We start from the raw sequence: 20476 nt of genomic DNA, 5'->3' as shown, positions 1-20476 counted from the left end.
TTTTTTAATGTGTGTCTTTCATGAGTGAATAATAGATAGACGTAGTCAACGTGTTTCCTATTATGTCTCCCATCTAGTCTCCACCTTTTCTTGGAAAAAAAAAAAAGAGTTGTGCGTACACACACACAAAGATGTTGTAATAGCGCCGCAAAATTTATTTGACCGCTCGCCGCCAAAAAAAAAAAAAAAAAAGAACACAAAAGAAAGAAAAACCTAACAATCGTAAAACTAAGCAAGGATTTCTTAGAAAATCGACCACCCTATCGATATACAGAAAGAGTGAAAAAAAAAAAAAAAATAAGAAATTCGATTGACGTCGCTGCCGTATGCAAATTTGTGCGGGAGGATTGACCAGTTGTAAACGAGGTGCCTGAGTTAAGAAAAAAAAAAAAAAAAAAAAAGAAAAGGACAACTGCTGTCTGCGTGCAGTCTCGTCTATAAAAAAAACTCACGTCCAGACGGGTGTGATTAAGCTCACACGCTGAAGACTTGAGGAAGCAAATAGGAACGGGAGCAAACCGGGATTTCGTCCCGTCTTTTTTGATTTGTTGTTGTTGTGTATACCGTTTCTCTCCACTCTCTGCTTCTCAAATGGCTCCCCCCCCCCTTTTTTTTTTCTTCTCTTTTACTTCTCTATTATTAGCCACTCACGGACTCTAAAATCCAAAGCGGAAAGGATATATCCTCCGTCCCCTTTTTTTTTTTTTTTTTTTTTTTGTCTCTTCGGAGGGCAAAGACTTCGTCGTCTCCCGCCACGCGGCCAATACAAAAAAAGAAAAAGTTTTGTTTTCGTCTAGGTGACTTTGTCCGATTGCTTATAAAGCGCCTGAGGTTCATAACAAACAAAATTGGATATAGAGAGTTCTTTTTATTTTTATTTATTTTTTTTATTTTAGGGAGAGGAGACATGCTAGTGAACGATAAGCGACAAGGTAAAAATAAAAAAAAAAAAATAAGAAATAAAAAGAGTAGCTCCGGGTTTAAGAGACAAACTGAAATTCGTCACATTAACGGGTCACGCGCGCATTTTCCCGGAATTTTTTTTTTTTTCGGGACTGTATGCTTTTTCTTTTTTTTTTTTTTGTTTATTTAAATTTAGAAAAGATGTTGTTGGTAACATATCGCCATCTATTGGTTACGTTATTTATCTTTTTGTATTTGAAAGTTTTCGAAAAATTGAAGAACGTATTTTGAATTTTTTTTTTTTTTCTGGTAACGACCAGTTTTGAGATCTTTCTGAGCACGTACAAAATATGAGGAAAATTTAAAAAATGCGTTATACATTGTCAGATATGTTGGGAATGGGGGGGGGCAGGAGATTTCGTAATATTTTAATTATAAAAATCATATGAAATTTGAATGAACAAATGTTTCCTCCTATTGGCCGTGGGGCTTCTAGCACTTGTTTCTCGTTTCCTTTGGGTGACTGACCACGTGAACTAACCCGCCGCCCTACAGTTCATCGGGACCATCTTGACACGTTGTCGTAGTGTCGCATAAAAATTTGAATAACAAACACATTTTTTTTTTTTTTTTTTTAAAGTTAAAAACAGGTTTGCTTTCTTGCTTCTTGTTTTCGGCCACGTTTTTTTTCTTTCCTTTTTCAATTGGCGACAGGTACATTTCGAAATGAACCGAGCAAACATTGACATGAACAAATGTACGTAGACATCAACGTCTATGTAAATAAAAACAGCGAATTTATATATACGTAGCTGTATTGTATTGCTCCGCTCGCTTCGATAGGGCCCCAAAAGGAGAAGCGGGAATTCAAATCGACTGTATCGGGAGCTAGGAGCGCCAGCCGCTACACGAAGCAACTTGCTCATCTCCTTCGCTAAGGAGATCCCATACCATACTTATATGAATAATCTGAACAGGCTCAAAAAAAAAAAAAAGAGAGAGAACGAAAGAGGGTAGAAGAAGAAGAAAAAATAAATGGGATATTATTATAAATCAACACAATGATGTGGAGTAGGGGGGGAGTTATATATTGAGATACTCCATGGATGCTGCGTTTCTAAATAAACAAAGATGAAATGAAGAAAGAAAGAAAAAAAAAAGGAGTAGGAGGGGAAGCTATATATGCAAATGAAGGAGGAGGAAAAAAAAAGGATTCTGCTCATTTTCTTTATCTTTTTTTCTTTTTTAATTCGAAAAGCGACGCGATTTGAAATCAACCTGAAATCAAATATCCGCCCGGGACGGTTCCCCTCTCTGGCCGTTGTACGCAAAAGCTGTCTGCATGTGTGTGTCTTGGCTGATTACATAGGCAGAACGAGCGCAGCAGAGGACGAACGACGAATAATAATGAATAGAAAAGAAATGAAAAGAATCAAATGGCTCCTTCACGCAGTGACTGAAAAGAGGCTAGGGGGCATGGGGGAATGATAATTGATTCTCTGTGTCTCTCTCTCTCTCTCTCTCTCTCTCTCTGTGTGTCTGTGTAAAAAGCTTTGACAAGTCAGAAAGAAATCAAAAAGGGGGAAGTAGGAAAGAAAGAAACTGGAAACTTTCTATCCCTTTTTAATATGCCAACGCTCTTGTTTTCTTTCTTTCTTTTTTTTTTCCAATTCCCCCCTCCCTTACGCGTATAAATACGTATAAATATATACACACGTACGCGACACATTTGATAATAAGACTTCAAGAGAAGGAAAAAGGCAGAAATGTTTGATAAAAGAGAAAAAAAAAATCTCATTATGACAGGAGCAGCAGTTCCGGTGAAGAAAAAAAAATAAAATGAAAGCGCCTCAATATTTGCATACGTACGTTGCGAGTGTGTAGGCTCTCCTATACACGTAGCAATCACTTTTTTTTTTTTTCTCTCTCTCTCTTTCTTTTTTTCTTCATAAAATGAAAAAAAAAGTACTACAGTTTGTTGGATGAAGCTGTACAAAAAAAAAAGTTACCAGTGCGTGCGTCTGGTCCTCATTAGTAAACGAAGAAATGAATTTTTCTTTTTCTTTTTAGAGAAAAGACATTTTTTTTTTTAAATTTCCAACGCCCGCATTCGAATTATATTTTTTCACTCAATCGAATCGTGAAAGAAATCCTTAACGATGCCTTGCATGAAATCGCACAGTGTGTGCACACCGTTGATTCCCTTTGCTCGGTCGATGTGGCACCGCCACTACTAATTTCTTTATAATAGAAGAAAAAGGTGTAACGAAAAAAATCCAGAGAAAAGAGGATCTCTTACATAGTAGCTCTTCCTTCATCGCGTGAAAGGTTTATTTAAAAAAACAAACTAAATATTGAAGACGACCATCGCTTTGTGAAAAAATATCTTTTCAGTCCCGTCTCTGTCGTTTTAATTTTTCAGTCAATGATTAGCTCTTGTCGACAAGGGCCGGTCGTGTGTGTTTTTGTTTTGTTTTTTTCTTTTTCCCTAACAAATTTTTGAAGGAGAGGCGTAGCGTTCGTTACGGATCTCAACAGCGTTTCTTCATTGGAGTCGAGTGGCTCGTTATCGTCACCTTTCCCTTGATGTTTCGTGCTTGACTGCGATTTAACGCGTGCAAATATCGGCTACTCGTTCGATTAGTTTTAATAACGAATTTTCGGGTGACGAGTGTTAGTGGATCTAATAAAAGTTTGCAGGACTGTCGGAACGGAAAAAAACTCGAGTGCGTTTTGAAGCGGAAAGTTTTTTTTTTTTTTTTTTGGTGTTGGAACGAGGTGGGGACGGCAGTGATAATCACAACTAATTGGCGATCTATTTGAGAGACAAGTGGGACGCAGATTTGCCATCAGCTCTAAAAGAAAAATGATGTTAAGCCGGTTCATAATGAAGGGCTCGCTTAAGCGGCCATCTATCAGGAAAGCGGCGGAAGCCGACGAGAAAAATGCGGATGAAAAGGAAGAAAAAGTTGAAATGATTGAGCATAACTCCAAGAAGGCACAGCAAACGCCATCTAGGAGCCGCGGATCGATGCACATTCGCTTCAATTTAGGCATAAATTCGACAAGAAGTTCGTCTAACCACCGGCAGGTGGCTGACCTTTCCTTTCCGGATAATTGGTGGACAACATACTATCTGCGGCGGAGGAGTGATTTCTCTCCGCCCAGGATGATCTCGCGTTCCGACAAGCACGATTACCGAAATCCGGACAGCAATTACAGCGACGGAATTGTGAATGCGTTGCGCCAAACGCTTTTGGATGACGTGGAAGAGCTGAACATGCAGCACCGCCTCAACCCGTTCCTGTCCAAAGATTTCCTCAAGTCTTTGCAACGATTCGGACTCTTTCCGGAACCGGAAGAAGAGGAAGAAGACGAGGAATTTGACGATGCTGGAGACGATGGTTTATCCGAAGAAACGAGGAGGCGGACGCGGAGCGACGCCAGCAATATTCGATCGCGGACGGCCTCAATGAAAGCATCTTCAGACGACGAAACATCACCTGAGACGAAAGAGCCGATTCATCCGTTTGTAAAACATCGTCAACTACGAGATCACTCGCTCCAGGCCAATTTCTATCGCGGCAGAAGGCTCTCCTCACCACGTTCCAGCAACGCAAAACAACTTTTGACGCAATCAAGTAGAAGAACGTTCCAAAAACGCGTCCGACGTTGGACCATCACGTCCATTTCATTGCGGTCACTTCACCGCATCGCCAAACGCACTAGGGTACTTATTTTTTTTGTTTTTTTCCCAATTCGATTAAGACTTTCCTTCGACGATATTTTGTCCGCTTGTCGATAGTACGAAGAAATGGAGCCATGGAAAAATACCGGTGTCACCATGTCTTTGGTTTTAGAAAGAGGATAAAAGCAAATCAATGCGTCTGGCGTGCGCATAGCTAGTCAAGCCACCTATCCGGTCTATCGATCTACTAGCAAATGATGGCAGTTTTCCCCCGATTGTTCTCAACAACCTTCGTACATGGCCAGTAATCAATTTGACGTGAAAAACACACACACACACACACAAAAAGGAAAGACAAATGTATCATCTTTCATATCTCAAAGAGACGATCGTATCGATTCTCTTTTGATATTTAATAGTTTATAGCCAATCTGAAGCTTTTGGCTGCGCTTGGGGGGCGCGCAAAGTGCAAGTCTCTTTACCTAATGGACATATATGCAAGTGAAGCTAGATGAAATGTGACTTTCACGGCGATCGATATCGATGTATAGCCAAAAGCGAAATGCCTATACGTAGAGCTCAAATGGCTGCATACGATTAGCCTTTTCCTATAATGGACCTAATTAATGGACAATTTTAGGACTTGCTATTGGAAAACGGACGTTAATAAGTGAGTGAAAGAACATTTTCTTGGAACAGAACATCCCGGATTGCTCCGGGTAAAAATTTCGTTTGCTGTAATAAATGCGTTTATGATTAAGAAATAACCCCAGTGCACTCTGTGGAATTTCTTGGATCGTCAAGAATTCCACCAATCTAATATATGTAGCATATATTATAAATTTTTTTTTTAAGACGAAACAAATGACAAACGTTGGAAGAATGCGTCATTTGTCGATATATCGACTTCGTATTAGGTTGCTACATCGTGTGTGTGTGTGTGTGTGTGTATGTGTGTGTGTATGCGTGTGTGTGTGTAGTTATTGGATTCCCGAGCTGATGGTCCAACAAGGGTCGATAACTGACGGGACCCTCTCTAAAACACGGCAACGTTGCTGCCTCTTATATATATATACGTTTTGGGACATCTGATGTTTCCCCCTTCCTTTTTTTTTCAACGTCCCACTCTCCATCGTTACATACTTTTTCGTTTGGGTCGCTTTTTGATGGAAAGACTATTCTTAGCCAAACGTCCCACCCACTCCACTAGCTGCCTGTGCTGTACCCTCCTTGGCTGCTGACCCAGTCACGACACTATGCGTATAAAAGACTTGTTGTTTATGATATGAAATACGGACGCAGTCTGTTCCTATTCTTTTGTGAGTGTACACAGTTCATTAATTCGCCTTAGACGATACGACACACAATGAAGAGACAAATAGTTTCATTAGTGGGTGCTCAACCATAACAAGACAATAAAACAATGAGCTTCCAATATAACGATTCAACCGTTCTCTCGCTTCGACCCGTATAAGACTTGCGGATGAGAAGCTCCCGGAGCCTTGTCCACAAATTCCGGCCAGTGCACCGCCTGTCGGTCGTAGGGTAGAACTATAAAAGTGAAAAACCGCAGAGCCCTGCCGTACTGCGTTACCTCTCGTCTCTCTTTCTCTCATTCGCAAACACGAAAATAAAACAAATGGTTCAACATGTTCCCCAATGAAATTGAATAGCACATTTTCTGCTTTTTTGTTTGTGTGTCTACGAAAAGGAAAGAAACAAAATTTTTTTTTTTTTGAAATGCTTTGCATTCTTTTAGTTCACGTTCTATCCCGCTGCAAGGGGCTGCTGTAGCTCACGGAGCAGTCGACGGTTCTTGCGTAGTGGTCCAATTCGAGTGATCAGTCAGTCAGTCCCTACGAAGGGAACTATATACACACACACACACACACACACACACACCATTTGTGCCCGTTGACTTTTACTTCCATTTTCCGCGTATTTTTTCCACGTCTGTGGAAAGTTCTCCCCCGGCTGGTTTGGGCTACGAGGGGGGACAACAAACAGAACAAGGAAAGAAACAAAAGGGCAGGAGAAAAAAAAAAGAAAAAGTGTTGTTATTTTATTGGATTTCCTCGTTCACTCTCTAGATCAGAGAGATCCAACCGGAACGATCCTTGAAATTGAATTCTTGCTTTGTTTTGCTTCTTTTTGATATTTCGAGTGGCCCTTACGGGAACAAAGTGCAACATCATGATCTAACAGTCCCTTCCCATATCCTTGAGAGAATCAAGTTAACTTTTTTTCTTTGACATTCAACTTACATGTATATTGTTTTGTTTTGTTTTTATCTACCGGTTGTGTGTATGTGTGTGTGTATCGGAGCTTAAATGGTTCGTTCTGCCTGGTGGATGCATTAGAAACATTATTCCGCATTGCAGCAGTTGTGCGTGTGGTTCCAGTCTCTCTCTCTCTCTCTCTCTCTCTCTCTCTCTCAGCTGTGTACATGTATGTGTGTGTGTGTGTGTATTTTTTTTTCTTCCATCGCTGCAAGCCACTAGCTTCGTCCACTGCGTAAACTGTGCGCAAAATTGCCTTTCTTTTTATATCAAAATCTCCCTGCCCCCTTCAAAAAATAATAATATATTTACGCTCGGTATATTATTACATCAGGCCGAAGGAAATAAGTGAGTGTGCAAGCGCAGGAGACAGTGAGAAAGAGAAAAACAAAACAACAACAACAACAACAAGAGGAAAACAAAAAAAAAATTAATCGAAAAAAAAACCCCTCGCCATGAGCATGAGGCGGAGCGTGCTCCGCCGGGAACCCTACTCACCCTTGGGATTCAAACGGAAGGTATTGATGTTGCTGTATACTATATATATACCACAAGGCACCAACTATCCCTCGCATTCAATTACCCTCGAATCGAAAACTATTCCATCACACGTCGTAGATATACGTGTACTGTAGCTTTAAAGTTTTTGTCTGTTTTGGGTTTATTTTTTGCCTATGCAACTTTATGAGCAAGACATAACTTTTCGTACACATTCCACCCTGCCATAAGCTCAGACTACAGTTAACCTTCCGTACCACTATGTTTATTCAAGTCCGTTGCATCTCCCTATTAGGTACTAATTTTTTTTTAAAGTCATGCCGGGCGTATAGAGAAACATGAGCATGTCGACAAAGACAACAACAAACACACATGACGAACGATTATGAACGTTATGTACAACTGTGCAGCAACGAGCCATATTTGTGTTTTTAGCTTATTATTTAATTGAAGTATCAAGAGAGACAGAAGAAATGGTACACATCTTTGTCCTGGGGTTCGTGTGCACTCCACATCCGATCGCCAGCTATCGGCTGGCTTTTATTGCAGTAGTTTCGGCGTATCCGTGCATCATTTCCCGATTGTTTTGCAATCATTCGTTCATCATTTGAAATTCGGCTTTTTTGGTCCGTTGGCGGTGCTCATCGATCAGCCGCTATTGATTTATTTGACGTGTGTCCAAAGTATGAACATTAGTTGGATCGCGGTGTGTAGTACGTTTACTACATAACCCTAATTTGTGTGGTGAAGACTAAAAACGAAGTTGCTCGTAAGCGCTAGAAACTTTTCAGTGACATCGTACGAGCGTTGTTGGGTTCGTCACGGCATTTTTCGGGAAATAGTTGCACGGCTTCGTCTTGGGGCTTTTTGGCTCTTTCTTCCCCGATGTCCCTGGGTTGGTGTACGTATGGCGGGAAGTACAAATATAGCCTGAGCCATCTAGTCTACTGCTACACTCTTGTCCCAGCCACTTGAAACAAGTTCGACCTATTTAGAATCGGTCTATAGTGCTACGTAATTTTGCATTGTCTCAGACGTTCACGTTCACCAAGAAACGAACGTCTGCTTCCTGAATTGCGTCATTTTATTTTGATGTTGTTGTTGATGTCGTTCGGTCTTACATAAATGACCGGAAAACGAAGCTCGTCTCTACCATAGCAGAATAATATTGTTGAAATCGAATTATTGTTGTGGTGACGGGTCGGCGGCGTTCACCCGTAGGGAATTCCTGGACTCCAACAGATGGCGTTGAGGGTTGTTTTGTCCCTCGTAAAGTGGACGGTGCCGCATGCTGGTTTAAAAAAAAATTAAATAAAAGGAGCGTGAAGTGAAAAGAAACAGGGGCCTTCAAGCTAAAAAGGAAGCGGAAAAAGCAACGAGAAATCAACTTAGACGTACGAATCAGTAAATAAGCCAAGTATATAGAAATGTCTGCAATGATTTCCGAGCCACGGTCGCTCGCCTCGGCCTCTTCTACCCTATTCAATTTGATGACGTAACTTGTCGTCTTGTCCATGCACTCGGCAACCCCAACAATAACAGCCCACATAATACATACGTATACTATACGCTACTACTAGACACACATACACACAACAGTGGCTAGTAAAATACACTCACACAGCCAACCAAAAAAGGAAGGAAGGAAAGAAAACGAGTGGGAACAAGCTAGAGCGACGGAAGCCCCATTCATTCTCGCTTCTTCCTTCGCTCCTAAAAATCGTGGGACGTTTTCTTGTCTTTTTCCTTACTGGATGGCCCCTTTCATTCCCGTTGCCTCATTCCACGTTCGCTTTTGCTGCTGCCAGCCAAAAGAGTTAGGAGGCTCCCTGCCATACATTTTCGGTTAATGTTTGTGGCGGGTCCGATTTTCACTAGCTAGTGATATGTTATTTTTTGAAGTTGTAATTTACGCTGAACGTGGAGAAAATAGCAAAAGAATTAAAACTGTTCAATGGCGATCGATTCTCCTGGTCTCTATGACTAGCAGACGAATGAACCGGAACGAAACCAAATTTCGATCGCGTGTTGATCAAATGTTTTTGGTACTCCTATAAATGAAATGAATTATTACCAATGAGGGCGCTTACACAAACAAAAAAGAAAAATTTCCTGTGTCAATTAGGTGTCTCTATTATGACGAGAAGTATGTTGACTTGATGCTGGATTGCTGCTGGATGCTAATGGATACCGAGATAAAATGACGAAATGGCAACAGTGTCTTTTGCTGTCTGCAGTCGACGTTATTGATCTTCCCTCTGGGTTTTTCGTGTGTGAGAGATTCAGATCCTTTCCCACTTCTATCTCAGAAAAGGAGTTTCTGTTTCTCTTTTCTCGTTGTCGTTGAGAACCAACTCCCCCCTCCCCCCTTTTTTTTCTTTTTTTTGCAAGTATTTCTGAGGTTTTCCCTTTGACGTTTTTCGGCACGTCCCTGCTGGCAATTCCTCTTCTCCTTGTGTGTGTATGTGTCCAAATTGTTCTCCCTCTTTCATTACACCGGCCCAGTTTTCTACGGTTTGCGTGTAGACACGAGTTTGCATTTGAAACTTTGGCCTACCGGGTCACGCCGTGCCATTTTCATTGATTTCCGTTATAGCAACATACATATCGCCCAAGAGGGTTCGTGATAAATGGTTTTTGAAAAGCAATTGAGTGATTTGACATCCTGTGAAAACACTGCACTGCAAGGATAGTGTGGTTTCGAAACCACACTGCACCACACCACGAAAGATTTTTCACAAAGTACTCTGCTGCACCTTCTGACTGATGCCGTTCCACTGATCAGACCAGGAACGAACTATGTTGTTCTGGTTGGTGACCAATAGCGATGGGATACAACCAGGGCTACAATAAGTTGTTCACTCAGGTATAACCTACATGCATTAGCTGCACCCGTGCTCATGTCACATTGTTTGCTTTTAGGTACGTCTGGACTGTTGATGCTTTTTTTTATCTTTCTCTTGAAAGTAGCTCATAGACTTGTATGTTTTGATTCATTTGGGAGCATAACAGGATCTCACCCTGTGTATTTGTTGCAAAACAACAAGCAGAATCAACTTCTGCACCTGCTCTTGTTTAGACGAAAGCTTCTTCTGGCCAAGGGCCTCCTGCCTTTGTTCATTCCCTAGATGAAGGAAAACTTGACTGTTTGTGTCATCATCTTCCTCTGCAATTCCTTTTTTTTTGTCTCGTGCTGATGAGAAGCTTTGACAGAATTGGGTGAGAACCTCTTGGATTGATCTGTGGCATATCGGCCAAGAAACGACCCAGGCCTGTCTCTTTGATGGTTTTTATACTCAGTTTCTTTTTTCCCCGTTGTGCCCCCCTATTCTCCCTGATATTTTCGCTGAGCTTTCTTGGATCAAAGCCTAGAATCCAGTAAAAGAAGAGAGAGAATAAACCTAAATGAGGAAAGGGAGCAAAACAGCTCACTCACGCGAGCAAAAAAAAAAAAAGTCGACAACGACCTCGGAAGGTTCGAACTAAAAAAAATAAAAAATAAAAAAGGAGGGCGAAAGAAGATGAATGGTCGGAATTGCTGGTAGTACGTATAGCAGAGCGCGTTCCGCCATCAGTTGACAAAGTGGCCGATCGAGTATCGATCAGCTTTGGCTTGCAAATCCCGATCCCCATCCATCGCGCCCTGTGCCATGCACAGGCAATACACACATCCGGACAAACCCCTCCCCAACTCCGTTCGAGTTGTCGTTGAGGAGTCTTTCCTAAGTCGCTATCTTTACTTGATTTTTATTGGATTGTTTTTTTTTTTTTGTTTTGTTTCGTTTCCACTACCCTCTCCTTTTTTTTCCCGTGAGCGGTTTCTCTACCTCCCTCTCGTTCAGTCTATTGATTCCGTCATTCAATCCTGTAGGCAATGTTGGCCCAGCTGGACCCGCGTGCCGTTGTTTGCCAGCGCATAAACGCTAGCCTCAGTTATTGACGTCATTCGGCTTTATTTTTTTTTTTGTTTGGAAACCCCAAGAGCGTTGAGTCTGAGCAGAGCCGGAAGAAAAACCAAAGGGTCGAAAAATGTTTTGCATAGGTGAAAAAAAAAGACAAGAAAATGCCTACCTCCCCACATCCCCCTCCCCCCCGGTGGATGCATTCAGCAGCATCGATTGGCTTTTTGTATAACAAGATTTACGCCTTTCCCAGCAAAACAGCCATACCTTCTTTATGTCTCTATACGTGCGACAGCGAGTGGTAACGAAAATTGAGTCACAGTTGTCTCGAGTCTTGTCAAGCTGTTTGACCGTTCCATTGCCAGCCCAATTTCTAAATTTTGTTTTCGTTTTTCGTTCGGGACCTCTTGAATCTTCCTCTCTCCTTCTCAATCCCAGTGCAGCTAGTCGCCGCCAGTGGCCGACTTTGCTAATTGGACAGAACTCGACTAGTTTGTTCCTCCTTTTCTCTTTCTTGATTTTGATAGATGTAAATTATTTGTGTGTACTTTATATTTTCCTTCTTATAGTCACTGATGATGCCGCACAAGTCTGATCATTAGCACAGAGTGAAAACGTTGTCAGGGTAAGGAACATTTGTAGGGGGAAAAAAAGGAGAATAGATCTTTTGGTCGGAGACTAATGTATGAGCGAGACGATCGTTTGCCATGTTCACGAGTAGTGTTCTTATATGTGTCTTATCTGTGATGCTGTCTCTCTTTTATCTCTTCATCTGTGCTTTCCTTTCTCCTTTGATGGCTGATGCTGCAGAGGTGGTGAGAGCCGTCACATATGTCCAAGTACACGCCGCTGGTAAGAACAAGATGAGACACAAGTAGAGAACGAGAAAAAAAAAAATAAAACAATTGCACACCCAGAAAATAAAGCTGTATGCATTACCCGCAGTATCTACATATTCTTTTCCTTTGTATATATACCAGAAAAAAAAAGTAGTAACGCAGTACGTATATATTTTGCTTGTTGCAAAGCTGGGGGTTTGACTGGCTTGAACTTGTTCATGGTGGATACCATTTGCTCAGGCGCAGGAGACCGATAGCCTTGTTGTCTAGATTTACTCTTTTGATTTTTTCTATATCTTTTCTATCTCTTTTTTTTTTTTTTTTTTTTTTGGTGGTGGAGGGGAAGGTTGTTGTTTGTATGTGCTTCTGTTTGTGTGTGCGCGTTGTTCCTACGTATATGTGTGTGTGTGTGTGTGCTGACTCCCGGTTTCGATTCTCTTTGCTTTCTCGCGTGTGTAGACGTTGAGTTCGTGAGCTGCAGTAGGGTTTAGTCGTATGCCACCAGAGCTGCCAGTCGGGCGCTGTTGAATTCTCGCTCAAGAACTGAAACCCCGCCTCCCTCTCCGGAATCAGTTGTTCAAAATTGAAATTTAAAAAAAAAAAAAAGAAAAAAAAAAAATAATAGAACATTATTTACCTATTGGTGCTACGTCGTGATGTCGTGATGGTGTAAAAAAACAAACGCCAGAGTTAAAGCTTTTTGTTTTGTTTTCGTTCTTCGATGACGTCGTTTGTTAGTGAATTGTGTTTGAAACTTGACTTGAAAAAAAGATGGACAGCACAACATGGATGTTTAGATGACGAACCTGCTTCTTTCCTCTGAACTACTCCTCATTCCTCAATCCTCTATCGACCAGGTCTATTTGAAAAACAATGGAAAATCGATTTCATTTTTCTCGTGATGTAGCAATCATTCAATTGAATCGTTTTAATAGTTCTTTTTCTTTTTTCTCCTGTTTCTTTTCTTTGTGATTCATTGATCTAGATTTCTAGACATGTTTATTGGCCATTAGTACGTCCATAGAGGACGGGTCTTTTTATAGGCGGATGATTTTTTTTTTTATAGAATGTGGTAGTCTTCCTTCCTCGAATGCCATTTTATGAAAATTCAATTTCTAACCTTGCCATTTTCATCTTTTTCTCTCTCTGTGTGTGTACCTTGTAGGGCTCGGCCGATTCCAACTACTCGCAGCCTTCGTCGGATCTGTCGCTGGACGATGAACGTGAAGCGCTCCGCCGGGAGACCGAACGCCTGGCCCTGGCCCAACTCGACAAGGCCAGAGTGAGTGCCATTTTTTTGTTGTTGTTTGTAATCATTTTTTTTTTCCTGCTTTGTTGCGCTCTGCTTCTAAACCTGAGCACCAGAATTGAAAACAACCTTCTTTTTTTTTTCCTGCCCTCCTTCTTTATGCGCCTCATTCCCCTCTTATGTGGTTGCTTTTCTTTTGTTTCTCATCCATCCATGAGCTGCATCCGGAAGACTTTTGGGATTTTTTTTTTTCTTTTTCTTCTTGACTCTTTACATTTTTCTCTATTGTTATCCGTTATTGTCAAGATCGTCTTTCTCTTTTTTTTTTTGGGGGGGGGGTTGGGGGGGGTCGTGCGTGTATGTGACGGGCATCATGTTTAATCGACTGAAATTGACGTTGTTTGCCTTTTTTCTTTCTCCACGTATTTTTTTCTCCCTTGATTCCAAAACAGACCAAGCCGGTGGCGTTCGCCGTGAGGACCAACGTGTCGTACGACGGGACGATCGATGACGACTCGCCCGTTCACGGCAGTGCCGTCTCCTTCAACGTCCGCGATTTCTTACATATCAAGGTATCGTCTGTGTGTGTGTGTGTATTTGTTCGAACTTGTATACATTTGTGTGTGTGTGTGTGTGTGTGTTATAGCCTACCCCTCCCGTCTCTCAATCCCCCTAGCGCCATTATTATCGATCCGCCCCCGCTCACGCCGCTAGTCCGTCACAATCGACCCACCAACTCCTCTCTCTCTCTCTCTCTCTCTCTCTCTCTCTCTCTCTCTCTCTCTCTCTCTCTCTCTCTCTCTCTCTCTCTCTCTCTCTCTCGTTGCTTTTCCATTCCCATCCTTCCTGTCTATCCCGATTCTCTCTGCCTTTCTCGTGACGGTGCGTCGGTGGTACCCCCTACACCGTTTGATCGACGAGAAAGGAAACTGCATCAGAGTTCCACCGGTTCTTTTATACATGTATCGTCGCGGCTGGTTTCTTCATCTCCATCCTTTTTTAAACCTCTATATAATTCACTAGTTTAATGTTGTTTCAGAGTCACTCGGAAACGGGAAGACCTTTGATGATCAACTTAATAGCCATTTATTATTTTTGTTCTTTTCACCGTAAATGCGATTTTTCGTGTGTGTGTCCTTTTCTTGTTTCTGTTTAGCTCTTTTTGATGTTTAAATTGATTTAAAAACGCCGCGATTTTTTTTTTTGCTTTTGAACAGGAGAAGTACGACAACGATTGGTGGATCGGCAACCTAGTCAAGGAGAATTCGGATGTGGGCTTCATTCCGAGTCCGGTGAAATTGGAGGCGTTACGAGTGCAACAGCAAGGCCAACAGCAGCAAGTGAGGAATTCGCGGCTGTACGCCGGCAAGGCCTCGTCTTCGTCCAACCTCAGCGCCCTCAACGATGTACTTTCCAACAGCAAGAGCTCCAATTCCCGTGGATCTACTCCGCCCACTCCAGGTTTCTTCTACTCTCTTCTTTATTTCTTTATGATATGCATTATTTTTATTTATTTTTTTTTCCTTTTGTTGATGATCAAAAAGATGTTGCGATCTGAATGAATCAAAATTTTATTTTTCAAAATTATATTTTTTCTTTAGGAGACAACTCCGACTCGGTGGGCGGCTCCAAATTGAACAAGAGCGGGATACCGGGTAGCGGCGCCGGCTCAAAGGAAAAGCGCAAACCTTTCTTTAAAAAAACGGAATCGATCCCGCCCTACGATGTGGTGCCTTCCATGAGACCCGTGGTGCTGGTCGGGCCATCGCTCAAAGGCTACGAAGTCACCGATATGATGCAGAAGGCTCTCTTCGACTATCTCAAGCACCGGTTCGAAGGGAGGTGCGTACGACGTCTGTTGGTTTTTCCTTATTTTCCTTTTATGAGTTGCGGTGGCTGGTGCTCTCCGTATAGTTAGGTCATTACAATAATCCTGGCTGATTGTGTCTGTGTGTGTGTGCAATGCCACTGCCTTCCCTCCGCCGTCGAAATAAAGAAACTGTGATGAGACGGCCCACCCGAAAGGGTTAAGAGGGTTAAAGTGTAGACGCCCGGTTGACGAGCTATCTGAACATGCCAGCATTCGTGTTCCATGAAATTCTCTATTTTCACAGCCAAACTTTTAGATGAGCCTGTCTTCTATTTTTATTCGGGCTGAGGATCGAGCATATTTTGCATGTGAAGAAAATGGTGGGGGTGGTGGAAGAAACGTCAAAAGTTGTTGGGGGTTGTTCGTTGTCATCTCGTTCGTAGATGACGCGCGAACATTTGAACATGTTTTCATGCACGTGAATTGTTTTTGTTTGTCTGTCTTGATGTCTACGTAGGATCATCATAACGAGGGTGAGTGCGGACATCTCGCTGGCCAAACGCTCGCTGCTCAACAATCCTTCGAAGCGAGCGCTAATGGAGCGCTCCAATTCGCGTTCCAACTGCATTGCCGAAGTCCAGGCCGAGATCGAGCGCATCTTTGAGCTGGCCAGAACCCTCCAGGTAACGAAATTTGTTTTGCATAAATCTAAACGCCCATTTTAATTTTTTGGTTGATTGATTTTCAGCTGGTCGTCTTGGATTGTGATACAATTAATCATCCATCTCAACTGGCCAAGACGTCGTTGGCACCGTTAATAGTTTATCTGAAAATCTCCTCTCCAAAAGTAATCGATACAATCGTTTTATTCTAATCGAAATGGCTCGAATTGACGGTGAAATTGATGGAATCATTCCAGGTGCTACAGCGACTCATCAAGTCTCGGGGCAAGTCGCAAAGCCGCAACCTCAACGTCCAGATGGTGGCGGCAGAAAAGCTGGCCCAGTGCCCGCCAGAGATGTTTGATATAATCCTGGATGAGAACCAACTGGAAGACGCTTGCGAGCACATCGCCGACTACCTCGAAGCCTACTGGAGGGCCACCCATCCACCGATCAAGACGCCACCTCAACCCCCTGTGCCACGTCCCCAGGTGACGGCCAGCGCCTCGGCCACGTCGCCTCAACACCACCCGGATCACCATGCGCGATTAGCGGCCGGACGGAACGTCGCCTCTCCGCCAGGTATATTTCAATTTTCAATTAAGATATAAACGAAAACAGCTACCCACGAACATTTCGCATTTACTTCCACTGTCTTTTCGTGCAAACCCCCTGTGCTCAATTCGTAGCTTGGGGCAAGTCCCAATCAATCGATTCATTTGTTTCAGTAAAAAAAAAAAAAGACATATGCCACGTAGACATTCTATAGGATCCAGCCAGCCACGATTTCATTTCGAAACGATAGGTGGCATCTAGCTGAAATTATTAAACGAATAAGGGAAAACGGGAGGCTATTGTTTTTAATGAGTTCTCGTTGAAAAAACAAGTCGATGTGACGGGGAGGGATGATTGATTCCGCCAGGGATAACACGTTCGCAAATTTTGGGGGAATAAAAGGGGAAAATGTCCCTGCTGAACCTTTTTACAAGGGATTCGTGATGTTGTGGGGACCGTGATTCGTGACGCAAGAATCAGCACTTGAGTGTCTTTTTTATACTCATCGACATTTTACGTACCCACACAATATTTTTTTGCCTTCGGTTGGCTGGGTGTCGCTGTTTACCTCTGGCTGGATCCCAATCGATTTCTTTTATTCTTGTTCATTATTAGATTTCATTTTTTTTTCCCTGTGATATTTCTCTTTGCGTTTATCCGTGTTTCTTCTTTCCTTTTTTTTTCCGTATTTGTGGATGTTTGTCTGTAATGCTCATTCCGCTTATGTGAGTTTTGGTGTCTCAATGTTGGCTTTTTTTTTTCTCTCTCTCTCTCTCTCGTTCTTTTTCTATCTCTCCTCTCTCTCTCTGTCGCTCTCTCTGCCCGTCCTTTGCTCTTCTCTTTCCATCTCGTTTCCTCCGCTGTCTTCCGCGACACGACTTGCTTGCTCTCCTCCTGCTACTTCTCCTCCGACTTCAGCTGTCGAAGTGCCGGAATCTTACGGGAGAATGCGTAGCAGTAAAGGTAAAGAAAAAAATGCAAAACAAATGGGAATTTAGTTAGAAAGAAAAAAAAAACAAATCTTTTGAAACAACTGAGATCAGGTTTACCAAATTTCGTTTTATTTTCTTGACAGTTGTGTTACTTTCATTTGTTTGTTTGATCTCTAGTAGTTTTGTGGTTTTAAATTCGTTTGATTGCTTTATCTTATTTTTTTTTAATGTGATTTCATTTTGTTTTTATTTCTCTCATTTTTTTTTTTTTTTACATTCGCCTTTTTGTTTTTTCCCCTTCCCCTATTTTCCGTGTTCCAGCAATCGGGCTAGATGGTTTTCAGACTCCGGATATCCACATGTAAACATCTTCCACGTATCATTTGATTTCATCTTTGCACGGCTACCAAATGAAATAGTTTTCCTATTAATCCTCCACATTAAACCCTTTCCTTTCTTTCTCTAATATTCATTCCTTTTTTTACTAACGAAGGAGCTTATTTAGCCTATTTGATGAAACCCAAACATTAACGCTGATTTTATTTGCATTTACCTTTCATGGCAATGTAGTAGTGGCTTACCATTCAACCCGAGGCCGTCCATCGCGGAGTAGTGATGTCGAACCGGACGAAGATTTGGGTCCGTCGCCATTGCCACCTCAGCAGCCGCATCACCATCACCACCTTCATTCGCAACAACAGCAGCAACAACACCCGCAATTACAGCGGACGCATTCGCGCGATTACGATTCGCGGGACTACCGTGAGATGCGTGAAATGCGTGACCCTCGTGAAATGCGTGACTATCATCACCAGAGAGACTACCATGATCACCATCCGTCACACCACCATCATCATCAGCAACAGCGACACCAACAGCATCACCATCCACAGCAACAGCATCATCAACGCGATTGGGACGACGTCGATGACCTGCCAGTTGTGCCAGTCGTTGGACAGTCCGGTGGGGGTCGGGCACTTCAGCGGCATCATTCACGGGAATCAGATTATCCGCAGTCGCCCGTGCCCCGGAACGTGAGGCGAACGCCAGCCAATCCGATCTAAAAAAAAAAAAAAAAATAGTTTAACGATTTTTTTTTTTTTCACGTGCTTACGTCTAACTTTTTTTTTTTCTATTGGTCTCTCGCTTCAGTGAATCCCATGGCAACGCCGCATCTATATTTTAAAAAAAAAAAGGTCTCTCCGTTTTTTTTTTTTCTCGTCGTCTGGTGCTGAACGGATTCTCACTTGACTTATTTCGTGAAAAGAAAAACGAAGAGGAAAACATAGCAAGTATATACCGAACACAAAAGATACAAATAACAATGAGATAATTGTTGTTATTATTTTCTTCAATTCTTTTTCTTTCCCCCCAAAATATTCGTATTTATTTGGTGCGGTCGACGTTCCCGCTTTGGTTTTCCGACGCTCGGCATTTTTTTTTTTATGTCGGCGTAAAACATATTTTATAGTGCGGCGTTTTGGGATGGGAAAAAAAGCGTTGAATTTTGGGTTTCCCTCCTTTATTTTGTCGCCATTTCCCCGTTTTTTTTTTTAAATTGATTGATATCCGTTCGTCCCTTCTCCCTCTTCTTAATCCCGTGTAAACGTCTTTCACGTACGCAGCCTTACACACCACACACCGACACTGACCACTCCCACCTTGATTTGATCCTTTGATGAAACTCTAGTCATTAGATCAGCGACCAACTTTTTCCTGCATTTTTCTTTGATTTATTTTCTATTATTATTATTATTATTATTATCTTTTTTTTTTCAATGGTATTTGTTGATAGGGAAGTCATCGACCATTTTTCGACTTTGAAATATTGAACTAGTTGTGTCTACACATTGTGTAGTTGAATTCGTTTGCCTTGACAAAGTCAAGCGCGAAAATGCGAATGTGCAGTGAGAATTTTTGGCATCTGCGTTTATGCGTCTAACACAACAGTCATTTGAAATTGCCCCACAAATAATTTTTGGCAACAGAAGATGTTTTGGTGCAGTCGTGCTCGCTATTTGTATTATTCAAACAATTTCGAAACAACCAAAAATCAAACCTTTTTTTTTTCAAGTCTAGTGTCCGTCTTTTTGCTTTTCAGAAGCTTCTCTGAATGCAGCCGCTTTCCCTTTTTCTGAACAATTTTTGCAAAGGAGTCGCATTATTGATTGAAATCCTCTCTTTCTCTACTTATTTGATTTGATCTTCTTTTCACGGCACTTTCGTCGTTGGCTTTGTAAACCGCCTAAAATGACGCAAAACATTTGGATAGGTACATATCGTTCGATTTCGTTTCCCCGCTGCGTTCGGCCTTTTTCAATCGATCGTTTTCTTGTCAAGTTCCGTAGTTTTCCCTTATTCTATATTTTGAAATGGTACTTTTTGCACTCCCCCCCACCCTTTTTTTCATTTAAATAGAAGCTGCTTCATTGGTTCGGTTTATTTAAGAGTTTTCAAATTCCCCGCCGCTTTATCGGGTCTCGCTCGTGGATGCCATCTATGAATGGTATTGTGAAGGAGAAGAGAGAAGAAAAAACAATGATAAAAAACATTGCTGTATAAAGATTTATACATAAAAAAATGTGACGACCGTAGACTCCGGCAGTCCTGCCCTTTATATATAAATACAATCGCAATTGAAATTTAAAGTTTTAAATTTAAAAAAAATGGCTACAATTAAATGTATAGCTATATTCATTTCTATTTTATTTTAATTGAATCCTAATTTTTTTCCTCATCGATTTCATTCTTATTTATTTGGGCCCTGATTTTTGGAAACACATTTTCCTCCTCGTGCGTACGTCTGAATGTTTTGAGTGTATGTGTGAGTGTATTTGATTTGTCCCTCCCGATTCCCCCCTCCCTCGTGACTTTGAACAAATCTAAAAATTTATAGATCCATGCAAACTGTCATGCAGAATATTGACGACAGTAAAAACAACTGGTCCGATATATATTTCAACAAAACAAAAAAAAAAAAAGAATTTGTCACTAAAAATGGGTGAATGCCCAAAGACGAAAACGAGCAAAAAAGATATCCTCACAATCTCGTTCTCTTTCTTCTTTTATTTATTTCTGTCTCTTTCTCTCTCTCTCTCTCTCTCTCTCTCTCTCTCTCTCTCTCTCTCGCTCTTTTATCTCTTTCTTGCATTGTAAATA

General features: G+C 41.7%; 1 protein-coding gene across 9 annotated transcripts in view; it reads left to right on the top strand.

Annotated features, from left to right (window-relative positions):
• LOC130696233 (voltage-dependent L-type calcium channel subunit beta-1-like) overlaps positions 1 to 20259 on the top strand; it is a 48167-nt gene extending 27908 nt beyond the window's left edge. The window contains exons 1-11 of one of the 9 annotated variants that reach the window (XM_059496500.1): positions 3701 to 4633; positions 13275 to 13391; positions 13811 to 13930; positions 14576 to 14819; positions 14960 to 15200; positions 15686 to 15851; positions 15917 to 16015; positions 16088 to 16412; positions 17304 to 17348; positions 17639 to 17678; positions 17888 to 18076. In XM_059496500.1, the coding sequence (XP_059352483.1) occupies positions 3770 to 4633; positions 13275 to 13391; positions 13811 to 13930; positions 14576 to 14819; positions 14960 to 15200; positions 15686 to 15851; positions 15917 to 16015; positions 16088 to 16412; positions 17304 to 17348; positions 17639 to 17678; positions 17888 to 17930 (2304 nt within the window). In that variant the 5' untranslated portion in view covers positions 3701 to 3769 and the 3' untranslated portion in view covers positions 17931 to 18076. Of the gene's footprint in view, positions 1 to 3699; positions 4634 to 6449; positions 7389 to 9669; positions 10235 to 11877; positions 11896 to 12080; positions 12123 to 12816; positions 12967 to 13274; positions 13392 to 13810; positions 13931 to 14575; positions 14820 to 14959; positions 15201 to 15685; positions 15852 to 15916; positions 16016 to 16087; positions 16413 to 17303; positions 17349 to 17638; positions 17679 to 17887 lie in introns of those variants that run through there. The other 8 variants (XM_059496510.1, XM_059496501.1, XM_057519320.2 and 5 more) reach the window with 8 other exon arrangements.
• Positions 20260 to 20476: the final 217 nt, after the last annotated feature.

Source organism: Daphnia carinata, chromosome 1, assembly GCF_022539665.2.
Source record: "Daphnia carinata strain CSIRO-1 chromosome 1, CSIRO_AGI_Dcar_HiC_V3, whole genome shotgun sequence".
NCBI lineage: Eukaryota > Metazoa > Arthropoda > Branchiopoda > Diplostraca > Daphniidae > Daphnia > Daphnia carinata.
The sequence above is the reverse complement of the archived record's forward strand: the minus strand, read 5'-3'. Positions and strand labels throughout refer to the sequence as shown.